General features: G+C 45.2%; 1 protein-coding gene across 2 annotated transcripts in view; it reads right to left on the reverse strand.

The window, feature by feature from the left end:
* Positions 1-6,687: 6,687 nt before the first annotated feature.
* TBX19 (T-box transcription factor 19) overlaps positions 6,688-19,178 on the reverse strand; it is a 40,487-nt gene continuing 27,996 nt past the window's right edge. For both annotated transcript variants that reach the window (XM_004269729.3, XM_049715947.1), the window contains exons 7-8: positions 17,531-17,666; positions 6,688-14,663 (exon numbers count right to left, since the gene is read on the reverse strand). In XM_004269729.3, coding sequence (XP_004269777.1) covers positions 14,378-14,663; positions 17,531-17,666 — 422 coding nt within the window. In that variant the 3' untranslated portion in view covers positions 6,688-14,377. The remainder of the gene's footprint in view (positions 14,664-17,530; positions 17,667-19,178) is intronic.

The following is a 19,178-nucleotide window of genomic DNA, read 5'->3' on the forward strand; positions in this document are numbered from 1 at the left end:
ATGATGACAGAACAATTAAAATGAATTAACTGTAACTAGGTTTATAAATGTGGATATATTTTTAAATCATTTGTTGAATTGCTTAAAAATGTGTCAAAATGACTTGTAGAGGTTGATGTCATTTACCTATAATTTAAGATATATAAAATAATTATGTGTATTAGTTATGGATTCATATACGTTAGGAGACTTACAAAAGCATACATGGGAGTGATATACGTCAACTTCAAGATTGTCAAGTACTGTGAAGGATCTAAGAATTTGCCCTCCTTCTAAACTAACAAGTTAGTTTGCCAGTTTTATGGATGCTGGCAAAAGACACGAGATTCCCGTGTCAGAGACAAAGAACATCATCACTCACGGCAGAGCAGGCAGCACACAGTTGATGTTTGCATCAGTTCCCCTTGCCTCACAAGTCTCACAAGGGTGTTGCTGAGTGGCCCAGGTGGAGACTGTACACACAATGGGTTTCTCTCATAGCTGAGGAACCCCCAAGCTTTTATGATGAACTGTAAGAAAACTTGAACCCTGGAGGGAGACACTCTGTTTATTGTGCCAGATAGTAAACAAAGCTGCCCTCTGCTCGTAGGGAGAAAGCATGTCCATCTTCTAAGATTGTTCACTCTACAAACAACCTTGAAAAGATAGTCTGGAACAAAATCTGTCAGTACTCCTGCTCACAAGATGTGCAGAAACATGAGCAATGTCTCTGAAAAGTTATTTCAGGGAAAGAAAGGTGGGGAAATATATTGGAGTGTGAAGCTTTAGTACCTGTAATGTTTTTTTAATAAAAGGGAAAAACTTTTCTAATTTAACATAAGAAAAAATTTAAAAGAGTGATTTGAAGTAGATATGGCAAATGTGAACATCTACTTAATATTGTTGGTGGGGATGTATATTTCTGCTATCTTATTATCTGTAATTTTCTGACTGTTTAACATATTTAAAATATTCCTTTTTGAACATGAAATTAATTGGAGCCAGGTGCTTCTAGCTGCTCCCATCTATATTCACACAGGCCATTTTATGGGGCTGTTCTCAGAATCTTCTGTCCTTTGGCCAAGGGAACCTCCATTCCTGGCTTCCTGTCTTTGACACCAAAGCTCAGAGAGGAGACTCCAGTTGGTCTTTGGATACACAAAAGATTTACCTGTATTTCAAAAGAAGTTCTGACTCAGTCTTCCTTGGAAAAGCAAACAGCTAACTGAGGTATTTTCCTCAGTGAGGGTAAGAGGATAGAGGGTCTATTACTGTGGTTTCCATTTCTGGCTAAATGAGGGTAATGGCAGTGGGATCGAGAAAAGCAGGTGGTACAGTTGAACCAAAAAGTATTCCTGAGGTGGCATAGACCAAGTTTATTGGCTAATCAGATGTGGCAGATGAAAGAGAACAATTCTCTGATAACTCACAGGGCTCTAGTACCTGAGTCAATAGTGATGTCATTCATCTAAACAGGGAATATATTGAAAGAGAAGTTATTAACTTCAGGTTTACATGTGTTGACATTGAGGCACTCATAGGACACAGAAGTGGAGATGTCCTGTAGGCCACAGTACATATAGGTCTGGAACCAAAAGAAGAGGGCTAGTCTCAAGAATTTATGAGTCACTGGCACATGCATTGAAAGCTGAAGCCATGGGCTGAGCATATCACTCAACATGCAGTAGGTCTTAACTTTGGAGAGTGATGGATCCTATTGGAAATCTAATGAAAGCTACGGACCCCTTACTTTCACACCATCCCCATCAAACTTACCCTATGAGCATATACGTACATTTCTGCCTACACCAAAGCCCTTGCTCATGGAGTTGCTGGTACCCCAGGTTTCTGTATATTCGTTAAATGAATTAAGGGCATTCAAGAAGGTGCCCTTATCTTACCTATGGTGTAACTCTTCAGGACTCACAGGGCACTAGCCCTACACAGCAGGAGACCAGAGAAGAAGGTTGTGCTTTCTCTATTTCCATTTCCCTCCCTAAGTAAACCCACTAATGGGGTTCCCGCCTCTTAAACAGCAATCTAATGATTGATCCTGGGCAGTTTCATTATCACAAGCCCAGGGCCTCTGTTGGACTGCCTGGGGTCTGAACTGGTAAATAAATCCTATGCCTGTGGTTGTGAGTGCTGTGAGCCTGCAGGACTCACCAGCTGCTTCCTGATTCGTTATGTGAAATCTCACCAACTCTGGGCCATGCTACAAGTCTGGAGTTTTGCAACAACTTGGAGAGAAGAAAATCTAAAGGTGGCACGCAGCGTTTCTAGGTCTCAGACCATATCAAGCACTTGGCAGGGAGACACTCACTCGAGCTAGGACAGGTGAACAGAGTTGTCTGTAACGAAACAAGCAGCCGCTTTTACTGTCTCCAGCACTTCCGGCTGCTCTAAGCAGCAGCCTTATTTCCTTCTGTAAATTGTGTGCTAAGTAATAGCCCCACCTACAGGATGCTGAGAAAAGTGCAGCAAGTAGGAATTTAAGGCCACAAAGGAGGGCTCATCTGTTAGCTTCTCTACCTCTCTGCTCATCTCTGCCCTATTCCTTTTGAGAAAAATATTCACTCCTTATATGCTCAAAACGGCGGGATTCTTTACTCCCACTGACAAGCCCACAATCACGCGTTCCACGTTGCAGGTTGACCAACTCATCCTGAGCAAACCCATGCTGTCTGGTTTCAAAATGAAGATCCCACATTCCAGGGAGGTCCTCAGTCCCAAGCAAGCCAGGGTGGTCACCTTCCATGTTTGCCACTTCTGTTTCCCAAGGACTCACTGACTTCCCTCTGGGACAAGAAGGTATCACTGGTGCCCTGTATCTCATCCTCCCTGCTGGGAGAGAAATTTATGGCCTCATCCTGCTCGTGGCCCTCCTGGCAGCAGACTTACCAAACAGTGGCATAACTTATACACATGTGCCCTCAATTTGAAGTCTAGTCATTATAAAGGATTATAAAATCCTCTTCATCCATTTCATCACATTTGTGGATTTTAAAAATGCAAACTTAGTCCATCGCTTCTGAACTACTTGTGTCAGTGCTTTGACTACAGCACATTTTTTTTGATACCAATACGTCTACTTTATAAAATCTACCCTAAAATCAACGCCCTCTTTTTTTTTTTTTTTTTTTGCGGTACGCAGGCCTCTCACTGTTGTGGCCTCTCCCGTTGCGGAGCACAGGCTCCGGACGCGCAGGCTCAGCGGCCATGGCTCACGGGTCCAGCCACTCCACGGCACATGGGATCTTCCCGGACCGGGGCACGAACCCGTGTCCCCTGCATCGGCAGGAGGACTCTCAACCACTGCGCCACCAGGGAAGCCCTCAACGCCCTCTTTTTAATGACAATCAATATTTTTGAGACTTCATTAGACTTTGAGGTCACATTTCCATTAATAATCCAAACTATAATAGATTCACCCCTATATTCTACTTACTCCAGGATATTCAGTCTTTTGCCAGACTCTGACCCAAAAAGCTTTTGACAATCCCCTAGAGATGTTTCCCTGTCACCCAGTCCTTCCTGGAGGACAGCAATCAGCCAGCAGCACCCCTGGTCCTCGCTTGCCCATGAGGCCCTTCTCATATCACAGTGTCCTTACCTCCTGCTTCTCTACTCCCTACCGCCAGCCTCCCCACAAGCATGAGCACAGATCCCTTCCTTAATTGCCACAGTAGTCCTAGAGACCTGGTATACATCTGATAAGAAACCAAGAGGAAGCACACAAGCAGAGCAAATAACTGCTCCTACTAGGTCCACTCTCTGTACAGTGGGGATATCGCATTGTGGATGGGAGCATGGTAGGGAGACCTACCATCGTATCGTCTGAATTCCACCCTTTAGTAGTTGTGTGATATTGGGAAACCCATCTAAGCTGTCCAAGCCTGTTTCCTCCTCTATAAAGAGGGGATAATGATAACATCTATCCAACATGAAAACTGGTACACAAATGTTCAGAGCATCATTATTCATAACAGCCAAAAAGTAGAAACAACCCAAGCGTCCATCAACAACTGAAAGGGTAGACAAATGGGGGTATACAGTGGACTATTACTTGGAACAAAAAGGTATGAAGTACTGATTCATGCTACAACATTGATGGACCTCAAGAACAATATGCTAAGTGAAAGAAGCCAGTCACCAGGGACCGTGTCTTACCTGATTCCATTTAAATGAAATGTTTAGAAATCTATACAGAAAGAAAGTAGATTAGTGGTTGCCTAGGGCTAGGGATGGAAGGGAGCAGGAAGAAAATGGAAGGTGACTAATGGGCACAAGGTTTCTTTTTGTTTTATTGGAGTATAGTTGCTGGACAATATTGTGTTAGTTTATACTGTACAGCAAAATGAATGAGCTATACGTATACACATATACCCTCTTTTTTGGATTTCCTTCTCATTTAGGTCACTACAGAGCACTGAGTAGAGTTCCCTGTGCTATACAGTAGGTTCTCATTAGTTATCTATCTTATACATAGTATCAATAGTGTATATATGTCAATCCTAATCTCCCAATTCATCCCCTCCCCCCTTGGTATCCATAGTTTGTTCCCTATGTCTGTATCTCTATTTCTGCTTCGTAAATAAGATTGTCTATATTTTTTCAGATTCCACACATATGTGTTAGTATACGATATTTGTTTTTCTCTTTCTGACTTACTTCACTCTGTATGACAGACTCTAGGTCCATCCACATCTCTACAAATGACCCAATTTCGTTCCTTTTTATGGCTGAGTAATATTCCATTGTATATATGTATCACATCTTCTTTATCCATTCCTCTGTTGATGGGCATTTAAGTTGTTTCCATGTCCTGGTTATTGTAAACAGGGGCACAAGATTTCTTTGTGGAATAATTAAAATATTCTAAAATTAGATTATGATGATGGTTACACAACTCTATAAATAGAAAACCAATGAATTGTATGCTTTAAACAGGTAAATTTTATCATATGTAATTGGTTCATCATAAAGCTACTTAAAAATTAATAGAACCTACCTTGTAAGCTTACTGTAAGAGTTAAATTAGATAATGCATGTAAAGTGCTTAGCACAGTGCCTGGCACATATTAAGTTCTCAGTAAATGTTAGCACTTATGGGCTTCCCTGGTGGCACAGTGATTGAGAGTCCGCCTGCCGATGCAGGGGACACGGGTTCATGCCCCGGTCCGGGAAGATCCCACATGCCGTGGAGCGGCTGGGCCCATTAGCCATGGCCACTGAGCCTGCACGTCCGGAGCCTGTGTCCACAGCGGGAGAGGCCGCAACAGTGAGAGGCCCGCGTACCGCAAAAAAAAAAAAAAAAAAAGTTAGCAGTTACGATTAGCACACAGCAGTCCAACTCAAGACATTTCAGTGAGTCATTCTTAAATAGGACGGAGTGTAAACTAACATTGACAGCTGTGCGTAGGTTGTGCTGCAACAAGCCTGCCCAGTTTCTTTTTGGTTGGTTGGTTGGTTTTTACCATCCACCTCTTCCCCCAGGTAAGATGAAGGTCATGGCTTTATGAGCTGCTCCCCTCATCCGTCATGGGGTGCTTTCATCAGCATCTGTAAGCAGCACTAATAAAAGAGGGAAAGGAAAGAATGAAAGAGAGGCAAGAAGGAAGGAGGGAAAATGAAAGAATCAAAGGAAAGAAGCAAGTAAGCAAGTAGGAGGGAAAGAGGGATGGACAGAGGAAGCATGATAAAACTCCAGGTGAGCGGAGGTTAACAATATACAGACCAAAAACAAACCAAAAATGTTCTGCCAAAGAGATATGATCTTACAAAGACAAAAACTTAACAAAACTATACACAAACCAAACATGCTGCTTCCCCATCTAAATAATGCTAAGGATTATTTCTATAAATTCTGGGTTAATATCTATGGAGTGTCAACCATGTACCAGGCACACGTGCAGGGGATTAGACATATATCAGTGGAAAACAGTTTTTGTCCTCAAGTATAACCAAGACAATCACCCACCCCGGAACAGCAAAATAAATCAGTTCTTTAATTTAAATCTCTAACTAGAGTGACTGTCAACATCTGCCAACTGTAGTTAATAGAATTCGTAGGGGTGTCCTCACTTCTCTCATGACTGTCTGCGGTATGGCCCTGGACGCTCCTTCCCCGAGTATCCCACTCAGCAGTTTCAGCCCAGTCCCCAAACGTGGAAGCTCTTGAGGATCAACCCTTTCAACTCACACACCAGCCACTTTTCTCAGTACATACGAGTGTCCACGTGGCTGCAGGAGTCCACACGGGGTCCAGAAGCACCTTTTACCTTTGATGGCTCTTGTGTAGAAACCAATCGTCCATTCAAGCCATCCCTCCCATGTGGTGAATTTTGTCTTAGATGTCATATTATACTTTTCCTGCTGCTCAGCCTTGGTCTGGGCTATCCCAGGCTACCCAATATATTTCACTAAATGTGAACCACAAAGAGAGAGAGTTAAGATCTGAATCCCTTTCCTTCTAAGACATCAATACGTTCCTAACTACCTTTTTTTTTTTTTGCGGTACGTGGGCCTCTCACTGTTGTGGCCTCCTGTTGCGGAGCACAGGCTCCGGACGCGCAGGCTCAGCGGCCATGGCTCACGGGCCCAGCCGCTCCGCGGCACGTAGGATCTTCCCGGACCGGGGCACGAACCCATGTCCCCCGCATCGGCAGGCGGACTCTCAACCACTGCGCCACCAGGGAAGCCCCCCCTAACTACCTTTGTCCAATCTCTGCTCAACAACCTCCAAGCTCCACGTCATCCAATGGGTATGTGGGAGGGAAACCGCAGCTCCCCCTCTGGCACCAGCCGTGGTTCACCTGAAACTCCCTGTTATGCTCTTTCCCACACCCCTGCTCCCCAAAAGTGCTCTTCTAGAACAGAGTGAGTCTGCACCAAAGGTTATTAACTTCTCCAGTGGGAACAGGAAACTCCCCGCTAAATAGATACACAGGTACATACACGTGCATGTAAACACACACCCAGTTACTCCCACAAGGCACTGCAAGTCAGAGTGGTCACGACCAGAAAAAGTGAATTTCAGATTTTTCCACGTTGAGAACAAGAATGCGACCACTGTCTCACTCCAGTCCCAGGCTGATTCTATCCAAGTCCTAACATGGGCCTGACAAGCTGTGCTGACCTCCAGGTCTCCCAGATTCCAGTTTTCTCTCGGTTGCCTAGGGTCCCCACCACTACTCTTCCTACACGCTCGTGCCTGTGAGAACAAAGGAAGAGGAAAGGGGTTCTGTGCCTTCTCTTTTGGGATCACAGGCAGTTCCCTCGTTAACGATTCCTAGATTGACTCTCCGAGGACCAGAGGGCAGGTTTTTTCCACAGAGGGCTGGCATCTCTACCATATTTTGTTTGTTCCACATAAATAGTGCCCCAGGGATGTTCCCCCGGCTCTCAGAAGCTGCAGCAAGGACAAGGAAAAACAAGCTTGGGTGCTGTGTTGGTTAGTTTAATGTGTAACTTGGCTAGGTTGAAGGTATTCTGTAGATGTGGCTAACGTCATCTACAATCAATTGACTTTAAATAAAAGTGATTAACCTCAGTGATGTGGATGAACCTCAGCCAATCAGTTGAAAGTTCCTAAGAACAAAAGTGAAGTTTCCTTGAGGAAGGAGAAATCCCACCTGTGGACCGTGGTGGCCACACCTGCTTGAGCTTGCCTACGGAGTTCAAGTTGGCCTAACCCCCCAACAAGTGCATACGCCAATTCCTTGCACCCAATCAATCCACACATACACATATACATATATGATTTACTGGTTTTGTTTCTCCAGTAGAACCCAGAGCGTTGCAGATGCCTCATACTCTTTGTAAAATCTCCTACTACAGAACATTGTTTTGTAGATGTGGAAACTGAAGTCCAGTAAGGTGTAGGAACTTGCTCAATGCCAGCGGCAGAACTGACATGTAAATTTCAGGTTTCTTCCTCTGTGCCCATTGCTCTCAATGCTCTTTCCTCTGTAGTTTTTAGACTGTCGTCCATGAGAAGTGACACTGTATTGTTCTGCAAGATCTTCACTACAGAGAATCCCTACTTTTTATAGCATTAAACCGTCAAAATCTTCTGCACAGGCCCAAACACCTACCTGTCAATGCCAAAAGCCCTACTGAGCTGCAGTGTCAAAGGCAGCCTATCGCTCCCAATCCAATTCCAGGTATTTGGTGGGGCTGGACAGTAATTTAGAAATTAGGAGTTGGCTACCTGCTCACTTACCAGCTCCTCTCTGCCATCACCACCACTGCAGAGGAGTGAGAAGCAGTGGGTTTTTGAAAAAAAAATGATTGCTATAAAATGCCTTCCATATCTGCTGATTTTCTCCTCACTCTGCCCTGCCACATATACTCTATGCTTTCTTATTGTCTCTTGCCTGACATCAGAGACTTTTTCTACAGTTATCAATAGTCTCTTCACCTCAGTAAGTCAGAAAGAGACAGACAAATACCATACGATATCACTTATATGTAGAATCTAAAATAAAACACAAATGAACTTCTCTACGAAACAGAACCAGACTCACAGACATAGAGAACAGACTTGTGGTTGCCAAGGAGGAGGGGACGTGGGGGAGGAAAAGGTTGGGAGTTTGGGGTTAGCAGATGCAAACTATTATATATAGAATGGATAAACAACGAGGTCTGATTGTATTAGCATAGGGCACTGTATTCAGTATCCTGTGATCAACCAAAATGGAAAAGAATATGAAAAAGTATGTATGTATATGTATAACTGAATCACTTTGCTGTATAGCAGAAATTAACACAACATTGTAAATCAACTATACTTCAATGAGAGAATTTTTTTTAAATAGTAATAATCTCTTCACCTCCATAAAACTTACCTCTGATGTCCTTCTCTCAGGAACTCAATTATTAGCTAAATAATTTGATAATTTATATTGCCTGTGGTAATGTAGGCAACAAACAAGTCAGACAGCTATTCTTCACAGATAATATTTACACAGTAAAATGATTTTCCTTGTCTCAACCCAAAAGAAACACAAACTGGAAAAATAAGTTGGGGTAGGTCAGGCACCAGGAGATAAACTCTTAGGGGATCCTAAGTCAGTGCCTTACAAATCCTGTCGCATACACTGTGACCTACTCCATTCATGGATAATGTTAAACCAGTGTTTTGTCATCCCTAAACTGAATGGGCAGCAATAAACGCTTTCTAAAGTCCTTGTAACAAAACAGTCCTTTAACTGCTCGAAGTGTTCAGAGGCTGAATTTGCTATGCTGCATTCTGGTGTAAGTGTCTTGTGGAGGTGGGGGAAAAGTGAGAATCTGCTACAAGAAGGTAGACATTGCCTCTACCAGTCATCCAGAGAGAAGGTGGGAAACCTCAGAAGAGAAACTCCTACGTTTTTCTGGGCATCAGTCTCTTGGTTTGAACATCAAAGAATCGAATTAATATACTGAGAGTATTTCTACTAAAAGCTGAAAAGATGATCTGAATGGAGGGCTAGATGGGAGGTAGACAGGGTGCCAGAGACAGAGTTCCTACTATTTGATTCCATTTATATGAAGGTCAAGAATAGGTTAAACTAACATGCGGTGATGGTGGTCAGAGTAGTATTTATCTTGGGGGCAAGTATTGCCTGGGAAGGGGCGCACGGAGCCCTCTAGGGTGCTGGAAATATTCTATATTTTGATCTTATTAGGAGTTTTACAAGAATGTACATATGTAAGTATTCATCAAGCTTTAAACATTAAGATTTGTGGGCTTCCTATCATATATGTCCATCTCAATACAAATAAAAATGTTAAAATCGATGCTAGTAAATTGAAGATGATTAACTTGAAAACCAAGTTATGCAGATGTATATAATATAATCCTTTCTGTTCTCGAGTTTCCCTCTATAAGCCTCTAGAAAAAAAGACAGTACAACTTGGCTGGTGTATCCAAGTGGGGTGATCACGGGTCCACAGCTGAGGCAGTGATAGAGCCCTTTGCAGTGGAGACTGTAGTGATTCTGAGAGATTCCCCAGGAATCTAGAAGCTGCAAAATCTAACTGCCCCTCTCACAGAATATTCTCCCTCCATTGCCAGCTGAGGAGGATCTGGGTTCACTTTGGTAACAGTGGTTTCCTTGCAGCCCCTTCTGTATTTTTGTAATCATGATCCAAGATCCTAACCACAGCCTGAGAACCAAGATGTCGGTGATGTTGCCAGGCAGACACGCTGACCTGCAGACGGAGGTGATTAGAACACACCCACTAGGACCCAGCCACGTCACGGAGGCGATCTCCACTAGTCAACAAGAAAGAGCTGCATTTGCCTAAGTAGCTGTGTAACTAGTGCTTAGCACAGAATCCAGCCAGTACAGATCAACCATGTGTCGGATGCCCCAATGGGAGAAACTTCACTTAAAAGGAGCATCTCAGTCCCTTTTCTAGGCGAGGCTAGTCACACGTACTAACGAAGCTTGCTACTTGCCACAACTTTTAACCACTGGCCTTAGCAGGTATTTCCAATTCCATTTTGTTTATGATAAATGCAAGCTCCACTTTTTCCATTTTTAAAGCATCTTCACAGGCCTAACATAGCCTGTAACATAGTGAAGCTTGGAATTAATGAGCCTGTGCGTGTTTGCCCGTGTTGGGTGGCTTGTTCATCCCATAGCAGATGGGACTCTGGCAGCGGGTCCCTCCGACCCAACCAGCTCGGCAGGATGGAGTATGGGTGTGGCAGCCCCCACTGCAGATGTAGAGAGCAGGTGGAGGGGAGGTAGTTCCCCCAAGTGCGTGGGAGGGGGTGTGGGAATTTGTACCCAGAATGTTGGGGTACGTGGCAGACATCGTGGCTGTCTCTACAGTGACGGTAATGGGAAGGGTTTGGAATCTTCAGAACCCAGAGGCTCTTCCCTTATGCCTTTTCCAGCACTGCATACACCTTCCCTGACCTCTGCTCCCAAAGGCCCATATTCTGTTTACCAGCCTGTCCAGGAGCCAATGAGTGGCTCAATGAGTGGAGAAAATAAAAGGGAGGGAGTTGAAACAAGTGCCACTGGAATGTCCCAGTTGCCCTTCCCCAACTTTGAATAACCTATGGGTCCATAAAACAAGGACTAATAGTCTTCACAAATGTGAGATGCTATTATTCACCCAAAGTTATTCCAGTCTTGGGGAAACGTGGCAAACATCTACCAGACTTCAGAGATCTTTTATCGAGTTTTTTTCTTAATAACCTAGTGTTCTCACTCTCCTCATATCACACCTCCCCACCCCTCCATCCCAGGTCTAGGAGGTGCCGAAGGGAGTGAGCAGTGGCTGCAAACTCCTGGCCCAAATCCGGTGGGCAGAAGTGTTTGGTGATAAGTGTGGCTCGGCAGGACGCGGGAGAGCCACGGAGATGACGTGAGGTCCCACAAGGGGAGACACTTCCAAATAGATCAGGCCTTCAGGAGCGTTAAAATCTCTACCACCTGGCTAAAGGAATTGTATTAACTCTTTCTATCCAAGTGGGATTTAAATTTCTTTTAAATGTCATGTGATAGAAGAGGTGTAGACGCCTAAAACTCTGAAGTGGTACCATTTTTGAGTCAGATAAAGAAGGTGCATCAGTAAGGAAAGGATGTAAAAGGTTTCCAAGTTTGTCTAATATGTCAGAGACTCTATCGTTTATTAAACTGACGTAAGCAATTAATCAGAAATTAGTCCTGGACAATCTGGAGAAAACACCAGAAAGTATATGACTCTAGCTGCATGGCTAACACCAAATAGAGATCCTCCATGTGGAACCAGCTATCACGTTGTGTTTAAAAATCATCGCAGGTTCCAAGCTGAGCATCCAGTAAGACTGATAAGGTATAATCGCCCCAGACTCAGCTAACACTTACATTATTGCTTCACAGAGACCCCAATTCACCTGAGCAATATAAATGAAGAAAGGAAGGAGGTTATTGGCTTCTTTCTGCTCTGTGCCTCTGGGCCACATCTTCTGGCTCCCCCAGGCCGGGGGGAGGTGCAGGAAGGTGAGACTAAACGTAGGTTTTCATAGACCTAATTGTACTTGCTAAGCACTTAGGTGTGTGACCAATCACTGCAGTGACTGGTGAAGAGGCCTAAACTTCTAACTTACCAAAATACCATCTTGCAGAAATGCTAGTGTATTAATATCTTAATGGCCTCTAATGATATCGCAGAGGAACCAGGGAACCAAAAACAGTCCTGCCTCAGGGAGCTTTTCAAAGAGCAGTCGTGTAGGTACATTGTGCCTTGGTCACTCACACACCAGTTAGGGACCCAGAGCTCTGGCCAGGCAACACTAAGTGTGGTCAAGTGACTTCCCAGGATACCATGTGGTGGGACTGGTGTCGTTTCTAGAGATCCAGGTCCAGAAATGGAATGGCACCAAAATATCAGGGTAACCACAACATGTTAAAAGACCTTCTCGGGCTTCCCTGGTGGCGCAGTGGTTGAGAGTCAGCCTGCTGATGCAGCGGACACGGGTTCGTGCCCCGGTCCGGGAAGATCCCACATGCTGCGGAGCGGCTGAGCCCGTGAGCCATGGCCGCTGAGCCTGCGCATCCGGAGCCTGTGCTCCGCAACAGGAGGCCACAACAGTGAGAGGCCCACGTACTGCAAAAAAAAAAAAAAAAAGACCCTTCTCTGCAGAAAGAGCCATAGACTCAACAGGATGTCCCAGGCTAAGGCTTGGTCTGCGTGGGTTTGCATGGGCTCCACTGATGGAATAGGGGTGGGAGCAGCTGAGCCATTGCCAGGCCCCGAGTGGACCCTCAGACTCCCTCAGGGATGACCCAAGAAGGCTACCAGTCAGTGCAGCGTGATGTTGATGATGGGAGAATCGCCCATCACCCAGGTCTGGAAACCTCACTCCTGTGGCGATCAGCACGTGCAGTGGTGGATAGAAAAGGAAAAGGGAAACCAATGAAACCGTGATTCTGCTCACTGGCTACAGCAATGGCCTAGGCTGGGGCAGAGGTTGAAACTCTTATCTGGTGAGGTTCCTGGAGTATTTATCATTCTCTTTCTCTATTCCAGGCAAGCTGTTTCCAAGTTTGGCTCTGAGGTCACTGTCTGGAGCACTTGTACAAAACACAGATTCCTGGACTCCAGCCCCAAAGATTCTGACCCAAGAGGTATGCAGTACGCCCAGGTGTTCCAGGTGATGCCGGCACAGGGGATCCAAGGACCAGTGTTTGAGAATAACCGCTCTAGTCCACACCGACTCCTTATATCATCAATCACTGAGAATGGGCTGCATCTCATATGCAACACCAAGCATGACCCCGGGATCCCACTCGGACCTGCTGCCCTGTCTCGGGACACGTGTCTCTGAGCTCTGCCCCCTAGTGAGCTCCACAACTGTCCATTTAGCACATGCACTTCACACGCACTCAACTCAACCAGTGTTTATTGGGCACCTACTATAGGCAAGGCACAGAACCAGATGCTGCTATGGGGAACAGAGACAAGAAGGCTGGGCCTCACCCTCGAGGGGCTCACAGTCTAGTGGGAGAGAGACATACGCACAGGTACTAAAAATACAAGGCAGAATGAGGTGAGCTCTAGAACAGAGGCAAAACCAGTGGGAGGTCAGGGAGCCCAGCAGATCAGATGCTTGATGCAGTGGGTGGTGCTCTGGCCAGTCCCTGGGAGACGGGCAGGATTCGTACAGGTAGGACTGAACAGAGAAGGATATTTCAGGTACAGGAGTAGGTACAGAGCTGGGAGAGTACACTGAACGTTCAAAAGACAGGGGCAGAATGTATGCCTTGACTGAAATATAGGATGCTAAAGGGAAAACAGGTAGCTAAAGCTGGAAAAGTGGTTTGAGGGCAGATGGCAGAGGAGATCGACTTCAATCTGTAGGCAATGGTGAGCCATCGAAGGTTTCTAAGCCAGGGAGTGACATGATCTCATTTCCTCAATTCTCTACGCTGTAATATGTGATTAGCTCTGTTTTCGTTAACTTCACTCCATGGACTTACACCCTTCCTTGGTCTCTGTGGCCACACATACTTTCAGGGCTGCACAAAGCTCCAAAGCAGTGGCCTTAGGCTAAGTAAATGTTGAGCTCACTTAACAGCCTTGCATCACGTCCACAGAACAAGAAGGACAGCCTTCTAGAATCACTTGACAGTAAGGGGCAGGGCACGAGGAAAATACTCAACGAACTTTTGTTGCCTAAGCATAGCACGGATAAGTTGCAGAGAAAATGGGAGCGCAGAAAGAAAATGGTGGAGAGATGCAGGTGACAAAATTAGCATTATCCAAACTAAACCATCTCCCTGTAGGCTTCTGGTATAACCCCGTTCACTGGGTGGGGAGACTCTGCAGTCTGACTCACTGGGATTAGTAGGTGAGACTTCTAAGAGCTCTACACCTAGCAGGTTCTCTGCTGACAACTTTCCTAGGATCCTGCTTAACTCTCCAGTGAGGAGGGAGACTGGCGCCCACCCCCACCCGGGCTACCACAGCCTGAGAAGGGATGCGAGGTCACTGCTGTCCAGGTAGACACAGCGATGCTGGTCAGCGAGGGCTCCCCCAGAACCTCCACACCAGCCGAAGCAGGAGCCTGGGTGGAGAGGGGCGAAGTCACAGCTGGATTACCCAGGAGAAATGCTCCCGGGGAGCCGGCGTGCACCTCTGAGCCCGACCCGGAAGGGCCCCCGCCACCGTTACTGATGGTCCACAGGCACGGGTAGGGGCTGCAGAGAAACAGAGAGAGAGAAAGAGAGAGAGAAAATGCTTGTCGACACACCCAGGAAGGATTGCCACCTGGCAAGCACGCACACAGTGCTGAAAGGGGCACAGGTCTAGGAAGAGGGCATCGGACCGTGGCGTTATTTCTAGCTCTGACACACACTGGCCCAGTTTCTGCAGAGAAGCAGCAAGATGTAGCAGAATAAGCATAGGATTAGGTGTCCTGAGACCCGCATTTTGATGCTGGCCCTACCTCTAGCAAGTTGTTCAGTTCCGAACATGCATTTTATTTCTCTAGGCCTCACTTGCCACCTGTGTAAATGGACAGGGGAGTGAAAGGATGATATTTGGGCAGCATGATCTGTGAGTAAGATCCCTCACTGACCAAGAGAGGTGATGTGGCCTAATAGCCAGGACACATTGTTGTCAGAAAACCTAGGTTTGAACCCTTGCACTACCACTTATTAGCTCTGTGACTTTGATCAAATTATTTAATGTATAAGCCTCAGTTTCCTCATCCTCAAGATCTGGAGTGATAATTAGACATACCTTACAGATGTTGTTATGAGGATTAAATAAGGAAATGAGTATGTGATGTCTAACACATAGGACTCAGTAAATGATGGTTCTTATAATTAATTCTTCCATTCCAGGTTTCTACCTGTCAGCTCTGGTCCCTGGTAGAAAGGCTGGGGAGCTGTACCGCTATCTTGGATTTCTCTTATCCTATGTCACTGGTTCACAAACTTGACTGCACACGGGAATCACTTAGCGAATTAAAAAAAAAAAAAAATACCGATGCCTGGGTTCTATCCCCCGAGATTCTCATCTAATTAGTCTGGCATTGTATTGCTTGATAATAGGCTCATTACCTAATGTCAGTACTGAACACATTTGCTTTTCTCTAGCAAAACCTTTATAGCATCAGCAATGGGTTAAACATGCCACTGATGAAGCCAGAGGTAGCAATGCCACCCTGCACTCTCTGCCGTATTTCAGATACCGCAGACCTCACTGGACCATATGAAACCTGCAGAAACCCAGGCTTTGGGGTTTTGGTGTTTTTGTTTTTGTTTTTTAGCCAGCTCAGCTTGCTGGGATTCTGACCCCAATTCCCCAGTTTCCAGAAGAGACTCTTCTACGATATCAGTCAGAGCCCCTTTCTGATGCTTCCTGGGCCGGTGGGAAAACCACGGGCTCTGAGTTACATTACTTACTGTATGACCTTCAGGCAGTTTTTTAATGCCTCTGAGCTTTAGTTTCTCCATCAGGAAAATAGGAATTTTAATAGCAGCCTTATGGATGTCTTTGAATCCTATAAATGACTTACATAAAGGATCTACTACAAAACTTGGCACATGGTTGTTTAATATCTTCAAAGACACTCTTTCCCTCACTTTCTACACAGTCCCAGTCAGTGCATTTCCCTGAGGTCCTCCTGTCAAGCACTGTTCAATAGGCTAAACTTTTTGAGTAGCCACATTTTAAAAAGAAAAAGAATGAAAAGAAAACAATGAACTTACTGTTAATAATATTTTATGTAACTGAGAATATTCAAAATGTTATCATTTCCACATGCATTCGGTATTAAAAAATTGTTGAGATTTTTATTCTTTGTTTTGGACTAAGTCTTCAAAATTCTGTGTGTTACACTTACAGCACATCTCAGTTTGGAACAGCTGCATTTCAAGGGTCCAGAGCCAGAGGCGGCTGGGGGCTGCTGCATTGAACAGTACAACACCAGACCCTCGGGGGCCCCAGCAACATTAACAACAAAATCAAGATCACAGTTTACAGCAACACCTGGAAGCTGGTTAAAAATGCAGAATCTCAGGCCTCAACCCAAACCTATTAATCAGACTGTACAGTTGAACAACATCCCAGGTGATTCTAATGCACTTTAAAGTGTGAGAAGCACTGCTGTGGATCAAAGTTCTACCTTCCCCAAACTTTTTCTAGACCTGCAAGTCATAAGTCATCTACCATCTGCCCCCTCCACCGCCAAAAATAAAGGATGGGGACATCTTTTCATTTTGAATCCCCTTTTGGACCTTCTCAAAATTCTGCCTACTTACATTGAACATAACAGCTGACGTGTATATATTGATAGAATGTTACTGCTTACAATGCATTATAATGCTTTTTCTAATTTGGGTGCTCACCATACTCTACAGGGTAGCTCACATTATTGTCATGTTACAGATAAGAGAGCTGAAGCTCAGTGAGGCTAAGAAAATTGCCCAAAGTCACAAAGTCAATAAGGAGTAAAACTGGGGCTCAAGCCCACATTTGTCAGACCCCAGGCCCCTTCGCTTTCCCCTCCACCACGAGGATTTCCAGTCAGAACTGAATGCAGGTCTCTGGTGTGAGAGGTATGCCATGGGTCCTACAAGCTGCACTCAGCCCTATTGCCTCCTATTGCCTGGGTTGAGGCCCGGACACCCAAAAGCTGTCCCCCTGTTAGAATGAACAGCTTGTAAGGATATGGACAATCAAGGGTCTTGAATTCTCAGTGTGTATTTACACTTTTCCCCTTCAGTTTCCCAACATTCGGTATCTATCTGCTACCACCACAGTTCACAGTATTTCTTCCTGGTTCGAGATAAATGATTCCAGGCCATAATATCTTTTCCCTTCTAAAAATAAAATACGGAAGCTACAAAGAAAAGAGTACATGACTGAGCACGTGCTTTCCCACCACCCTTCCTCCAGGGATGAAAGGTTGATCCTGTCGTTACTTCCACTTCCTAGTGGCTTAGAAGTCAGGACAATAGCTTAGACCAAGCCACCCCAGGAAAAAGAATGAACTCGAGTCCCCAGTGCTGAAGTCAACCCTCAAGACCAATGAGCAAGTTGCTGGTGTTGGGCTTACCTAGGCCCTGGATTGATCGGTCCGCTGGTGTGAGGTACAGACAGGATGCTGGCGTGGGGTGTGGAGGGTAAGGAAGTCCAGCTGTCGGCTCCAGAGAAAACTTGCAGATTATTGCTGGGGCTTTCTATCAAATTCACTTTTGGGAAATAACAACAGTTCAATCGATGGAGCATGGAAAACATAAAGATGGTGACCAATGACATTATCCTAGGTCAAAATATAACCATGGCCTGTGCCACATGTGCCAACAGTTGTTCGTCCTTTCTGAAGGCCACAGAAAGGAGTGTGGAGCTTAGGTTAATTCAGTGTCAGCCATATGTCACGTACCGCTCATCTCTTAATGTTCACAACAATGACTACTCATCGCCATTTTATAGATGAGGCTCAGATAGGTGGGAGGATTTGTCCTTTATGACACAGATCTAGCTCATGTCACCGCACTCACCTCCCCTTTAAAATGGGCCATGTCATCATCTCAAGACAAGCCTAAGGACCACCAGTGTCCCAGATGAGATTCTGAGGACCAGGACCTATCTTCTCAGCAACCCCAAGGAGATTTAAACATCTCAAGAATAGTGCCTTCTGTCTTTGAATCGCCATTTGCATAAATAGTGCCTATACAATAGAGAGGAAGAAGGAAAAGAAGGAGGGGAGGAAGGAGGGGAAAAAGGAAAGAGAGGAAGAGGATTCCATGTATATCTCTGGCCACGTCACTCCTTTTCATGATGTGGCCCTTGCAACTTCCTAAGCTTCAGCTCTTTCATCCACCACCTCGCCACCCCCTCCCTCTACACTCTTTTCCCAAACTATTCCCCAGACAACCTAGGTTCTCTCCTCCTTCTGTGTCTTTGCTCATACCACTCTCTCACCTGGAATGCCCTTCACCTCTGCCTGTGTCCCATGTCATCTCTCTTTCACCCCTGCCCACTCCCACCCCTGTCCTTTCCTATTTATTCTTCAAATCTCAACTTAAACGCTAAGCCGTCTGGGTAGATCTAGCTGCTCTTTTTCCTTCATTCCCATAGCACCTTGACTTGTGTGTTCTAAAGAATGTTTCTCAAACTTTAATGTGCATAGGAATCGCCTGGGGATCTTGTTAAACTGAAGACTCTTTCAGAAGGAGAACCTGAGAGCCTGCATTTCTAACAAGTTCCCAGGAGATGCTGCAGGTCCGAGGACCACATTAGAGCTCTCACTACGCTGTATTGGGATTAATTATTTATGTATTCGTGTAGCACTGAGCTCCTTCAGGGAAGAAATTAGACCTTAATCACCTTCCTAGCCCCACTGCCTAGAAGAGTGCCTGGTGCATAGCATTTGCTCAGAAGATGTGTTTTGTGTGCTGACCATGGGAAAGAACCAGAAAGTAGATGAGAACCCTGCTCAGTTTCTGATACATTAACCTACATTTTCTCCCTTCCTGGCAGCAGCTATCGAGGCTGCCGAGAGTAGCAGGTGATGGGGCACAGGGACAGGTACCTGGTGACCAGCAAAGCCCTCTGCAGGTACAGAGCTCAGAGTGTCCCTGAGGCTGGAACTTGAACACTCTCCTCCATCTCCCATGCCATGAACTTTACCTATTTGTTTCATTTAGTGTCAGTCTCCCCATATGAGAATAGAATCTCTTTGAGAGGTAGGTATGAATTTA

The sequence above is a fragment of the Orcinus orca genome, chromosome 1 (assembly GCF_937001465.1).
Source record: "Orcinus orca chromosome 1, mOrcOrc1.1, whole genome shotgun sequence".
Taxonomy (NCBI): domain Eukaryota; kingdom Metazoa; phylum Chordata; class Mammalia; order Artiodactyla; family Delphinidae; genus Orcinus; species Orcinus orca.